Source organism: Austrofundulus limnaeus, unplaced genomic scaffold, assembly GCF_001266775.1.
Source record: "Austrofundulus limnaeus strain Quisiro unplaced genomic scaffold, Austrofundulus_limnaeus-1.0 Scaffold106, whole genome shotgun sequence".
Taxonomy (NCBI): domain Eukaryota; kingdom Metazoa; phylum Chordata; class Actinopteri; order Cyprinodontiformes; family Rivulidae; genus Austrofundulus; species Austrofundulus limnaeus.
Window position 1 is genome coordinate 772,964 of NW_013952508.1, and position 5,906 is coordinate 778,869.

Genomic DNA, 5,906 nt, shown 5'->3' on the forward strand with positions numbered 1-5,906 from the left:
GGGGTCGCCTGTGCGCTATGATGCAGTTTACTTGACATCTGAAAATACATTTCTTCAAATGTATTTTGAATCTGAAAAGAGCTTCAATGAGTTAGCAGTAGTGTTAAGAGCAGCAGACAGTTGAAGTTTCACTTTCACTTTGCTCTCTTACTGCCGAGAGCCTGCAGGAGTCGTTTGCTCCGTGATGAGGAAGTTCGGCTTAAAGACACGTCCCAAAAGGTGTTTCTGGTCCCAAAAGGTGTTTCTGGTCCCCACCTGTCTTTTTGCTCCTCAGCATGGCTTCCTAAATGCTGCAGGATTTCTCAAACATGCATGAATGAGTCAGAGCAAGGCTTTGGGCATGTTTTTTATGAGAGTATAACATTATAACATGATATAAAACTCAAAAAAGTTGATTTTACATGATTTTGCCCCTTTAAGGTTTCCTGTTTCAGGCATTCACCCCTGCAGAAACTGTTGAAGTCATCATCTTTAAATGCGAGCACTCTGACACGGTTATGTTTGATTTTCACAGGGACTTTCTGCCCCGTGGATCTGGAATTGTCACCCGCAGGCCCCTGGTCCTGCAGCTGATCAGCGCAAATGCTGGTGGGTACTCACGCGTTCACACCCACGCCCACGCCATCCAGCACATTTGTACGCTCACACACAAAATGACCAGTTCTTCCTTTTTAATCAGCCTGTTTTATTACCCCCTCTGCCAGCATTCTGTCCCACCTGTTGCAGCTTCCACTAATCTTCCTCTTCCTTTCAGAATGGGCTGAGTTTCTCCACTGCAAGGGGAAAAAGTTCACAGACTTCGACGAGGTTCGTCAGGAGATCGAGTCGGAGACGGATCGGGTCACGGGGGCCAACAAAGGCATCTCTCCCGTCCCCATCAACCTGCGGGTTTACTCCCCTCACGGTACGCCTCCGTTTCCTTGGCTCTCTGCTCGGCTGAGCGACGGTCTGCAGGAACGCTCTGAAATCTGAGGGCCGGGCTCTGAGTCAGACGCCATATTTTTAGAACTGGGATGCAGGAAACAAAGATGATCATGTAGTCAGTGAATGAATCCAATCCAGCAGCTACAGAGCTTTTGGTTTGTGTCTGGAAATGAAATAAGATGGGATTGAAAACAGAAGCAGAAAGGAGCCTGGGCCTCATCTGGCAGGAAGTTCTTCATGTTGTTATCCACATTATTAGAATCAGTAGAGCTCTAATAAATATTAGTGGGGAGCACGTTCATTTTCTGTATCAATAACTACATGAACATTACATGTGCAAATAGGCTATCTGTTGATGAATATTTATTTTATTAGTTTATGTTTATGTTTCTCAGACTGAGGTTGTGTTTTGTGTGAACTCTAACTATTAAATCAGAAAAACAGACGTCTCCCACCACCACCAGAAATGGGAGTATTTTAAATTCTTGAATAAAATGTACGTTATCTGTGCTTTAAGTGGGGAAAAAAGTGCTGGCACTCCCCTTAATGTCATATAAATATGGGACAGAAACATACAGTTCATCGTGTTTTATATGGATCTATAGATCTGGAGTTTTGTTGCACAGAAATGACAAAGAACAAAACCAGCTCTAAATCAAATCCATGAGTCAGATTCATCACTGTTTTTGTTGTCCAAATGTCTTGGAGCTCATAGTACCTAAAACATTTTACTCAGTTACATTTACTTGAGTAAGTTGTTGGGAAAATAGCACTTTTAGTAGTAGTTTTACTGCATCACACATTACTATGAAGTATCACTGCACTTCATTGAGTAAAATGTCTGGATACTCTATAGCAGGGGTGCCCAAACATTTTCCCCAAGAGGACCAAAATGAAAATCTATCCTGAGCTGTGGGCCAAATGCAGTAATATAATACAGGAAATACAAATACTTTTTAAGTAAAGTCATTTATTTTTAGCGATTAAGCTAGCAGCCAGTGCAGCGGCCTGCTTCTGTTTTAGTCTGTGCACTTGGAGAAAGTCTGCTCAAGTAGCAAAGTCTCATTTCATAAATTGATCAAATATGGTCTTGTGGCCTTATGAAGTGTGCAAATCTACATGCGTGGTTAAATCGAATCTAAATATCTGTTGTTGTTACTTGTATCTCATGTTTCATGGATAAAGTCAGCACCATGAGTGAAAACTATCTGCTCTACAGCACCTTATTGGGCCAATGGATGAAATGACTGAGTGGAAATACTGTGTTTCTACATAAGATGACAGGTTACAACCTAGTAACTATGTCAACTGATGGTGGGCCAAATCAAATAGCTTAGTGGATCAAATTTGGCCTGGTGGCCTCACTTTGGGCTCCACTGCTCTACAGGCTATACTTCACTAAATGATGAACAAACATGTTTTAATCAAATCTGTACCTGATACAGACTTAGGTACCTTTTTTACTCTTACTTTTGTAATTTCTTGTGGAAATACTTCTTACTTTTACTTGAGAAAAATATATTAAAGTAGTTTTATTCTTACCTGACAACATTTATTGGTACTCTACCTCCTGTGCTTGTGGGTAAATCATGCTTCATATTTTCTGCCAAATTAGTTCTTTCCTTGTCTATATTCATAGTTTATTGTTGTTCTCCTGCCTGGATATTTTTTCTATTATGATCTGGGTTTTTGTTTCTGTTCAGGTCTTTTTTCATATGCTGCACATCTCCTGAATTAATTATTAATATTACCATACATATAACAACAAAACCCTTATTTAATAATAAACCCATCCATATAGTATCTATTTGATTTTGATTACAGTAGATGAACAATCATTATTTCTTTAAATTTGACCAAAAAACAAAACCAGCATCAATAAGAATTGAATAATGCTATTGTATATCATGTACAGCAATAATCATATGTTTCTAAGAGAATTTGAACAGTTTTATGTTCATTATTCATATTATTCCAGTTTGACTTACTGAGTTACAAAAGTTGTAGTAGTTCTGAATTAGCATTTTTAAACCCTTATAAATTGTCTCCTTATTTTTAAACATTTTTGAACATTTAATTCAAATGTAAAGTAATTCTATTTTTTAAGTTAAATGGATAAAGACATTTTCTGAAGTAATTCAAACCAATTTAAAAGTAAAAATAAGATAATTTACATCTAATCTTCTCCACTTTTAAAGTCCAAGCAGGGTTTGATCCCACAGACACATGATCGCTGGTCCACAGAGTTAACCTCTGACCTGCTGCAGCCACACATGGAGAAGTCACTGATTGTATGGATGACCTGAAATCAACATGTGTTGACAGGGCAGAACATTTTTCTCCTCAATGAGACTCAAATCAGAGCTGCCTGTTCCGATCATGGCTGGCAGGGAGAGATAGGATAAATATGATGACATAAAATCCACATGACAGCGACCAGTTTCACCCCAAAGATGTAAACATCTGAATTTAAAAATTAATTCCATTCAAAATAGTAGAGCAAGAAATTTATAAACACGCTAAGTTAAGAAGTAATTTGCAATATTAATTAGGGGGAACTACTTTGTGGGGTGAATTAGGTGGCGCAGCACTCCATTTCCTTTTATGGACTGACCGCACCTGATTAGAATAACTGTTGAAAACTGCGTGAGTCATCACATTAAATCACAAGGTGGTCTGTAGTGTCAGCTATAGTGTTTTTGATTAAAACGTTTGCAATATGTTATCTATTATTGTTTAAATTAAATAGCTGAAATTTAATTTTAAATATTTTTGTAGCATTTTTTTGAGCAGTAGCTCCAAAAAACACGATTTCAAGTAAAAACTATTAATGTTTTTGATTTTTTTTCCTGCAACCTAAGCCATTTTATCTTTTTGTTCAAGGTTTTCTCTTTAAAATAATGTCATAAATTCCTCATTAGAATGACTTAAAATAGGATTCAGACCAAACATTACTGAATTATCATAATTGGGAAGACAAATCAAGTCATATTCCTGGAACCGCTCATGATATCAGGATGATCCAGGTTTCAAAATGTAGCTTATAAAGCAGGAATCTGAAAATGCGCTGTGAGCGTTTTGACCAAATTTGACTTTAATCGTCTGTTTGATGTGATGGGTCACACATAAACAGATCTATTGAATCCACTTCAATTTGTAGATTAGCTCTTAGCTCATCAAATCAGTCAGAAATAAATTATTATTATATATTTTCGTTTAATGGCCTTCCTCTGTACTTCATCATTTATAGTGGAATGCATGTATTATTTTCTATTATTAACTTTTAAATTAACAACATCTTCACATCCCTACATATTACACAGTTATTTGGCAAAAACTGTATAATATTTGAAGTTAATGTCTACAAGCAAAGTATAACTGAGACAGAAGAATAATGAGATTGAGTTTTTCTGTCAGCTTCAGTGTTTCTAGATTTATTTCACAACAAGCTTCTGTATTGTGTTCTAACTCAATGGTGTTTATTTTTCTTTGAAACATGTGGTACAATTAAAAAATAAATAAAATCCAGAGAACTACCTCTCCTATATGAGGGTAAAAAATGTAAACTCTACCTGGACTACAGCTAAGAGAAAAATCACTTGTTTGTCTCTTTTCTTGAGTTCAGTTCTGAATCTGACTCTGATTGACCTGCCTGGGATCACCAAGGTTCCAGTTGGAGACCAGCCTGCAGACATCGAGCAACAGATCAGAGACATGATCATGCAGTTCATCAGCAGAGAAAGCTGCTTGATCCTGGCTGTCACCCCAGCAAACACTGACTTGGCCAACTCTGATGCCCTGAAGCTGGCGAAGGACGTTGACCCCCAAGGTAAGACGAGGGGATGATGGGAGTAAATGAGGCTTTTAGAAGGCAGAGGGCATAGAAATGGAAGGAAATGAAAGCTGCAAAACCACAACAAAAACTTAAATATGTCCTAATGGGGTGTTGCTTTGTGTTCAACTGTGTGTTTTGACTTCTCTGATGTGGAAACAAATTGAAGGGTGATACGTTCTGCCACACAGCAAGGTGGTTTTTGATTTCTGTTAGGGTTTTCTTTGAAAACTCTGGTTTTGTATGCGTAGAGGTTCCAAAGTGACTCTAGGTCAGTGGTGTTCAATCCTGGTCCTGGAGGAACTTTATCCTGGATGTTTTACTAGTTTCTCTGCTACAATAAACCTGAATCGTGAATTAAATTATCTCTTCACATTCTACAAAAGCTTGGTAATCACCCATTCATTCAAATCAGGTGTTTTTGTTCAGAGAAACCTCTAAAACATGTAGGATAAGGACTCTTGTGGACCAGGACTGGACACTGCTGCTCTAGATATTTGTGTGTGAGGGGACTGTCCAGCTGTCCTATCCATTTGTTGGCCTTGTGGTAAACTGGTGTCTCTGCTGATTGACTGTTGTCTTACAGGGCAGCTTGTGCCCTGAGCAGGGAGAAAAGGGTTTAGAAAGATGGATGGATGGATGGATGGTTGATGGATGGATCTATGGATGGATGGATGGATGGATGGATACATGGATGGATGGATGGATGGATGGATGGATGGATGGATGGATGGATGGATGGGTGGATGGGTGGGTGGATGGATGAATGATGGGTGGATGGATGGTAGGATGATAGATGGATGGTTGATGGATGGAAGGATGGATGGATGGATGGATGGATGGATGAATGGATGGATGAATGAATGTATGGATAGATGAATGGATGTATATACTGTATGTACTGTATGTATGTAAGGATATATGGATGGATGGTTGATGGATGGATGGATGGATCTATGGATGGATGGATGGATGGATGTATATATGGATGGATGGATGGATGGATGGATACATGGAAGGATGGATGAATGGACGGATGGATATATTGTATGGATGGATATGTGGATGGATACATGGATGGATGGATGGATGGATGGATGGGTGGGTAGGTGGATGGATGATAGATGGATGGTTGATGGATGGATGGATG

General features: G+C 38.6%; 1 protein-coding gene across 1 annotated transcript in view; it reads left to right on the forward strand.

Moving 5' to 3' along the window:
* dnm3b (dynamin 3b) overlaps positions 1-5,906 on the forward strand; it is a gene marked incomplete at its 3' end in the record, with an annotated part of 38,241 nt that overhangs the window by 7,139 nt on the left and 25,196 nt on the right. Inside the window, 3 exon segments of the mRNA XM_014013816.1 lie at positions 515-588; positions 755-904; positions 4,550-4,753. Coding sequence (XP_013869270.1) covers positions 515-588; positions 755-904; positions 4,550-4,753 — 428 coding nt within the window.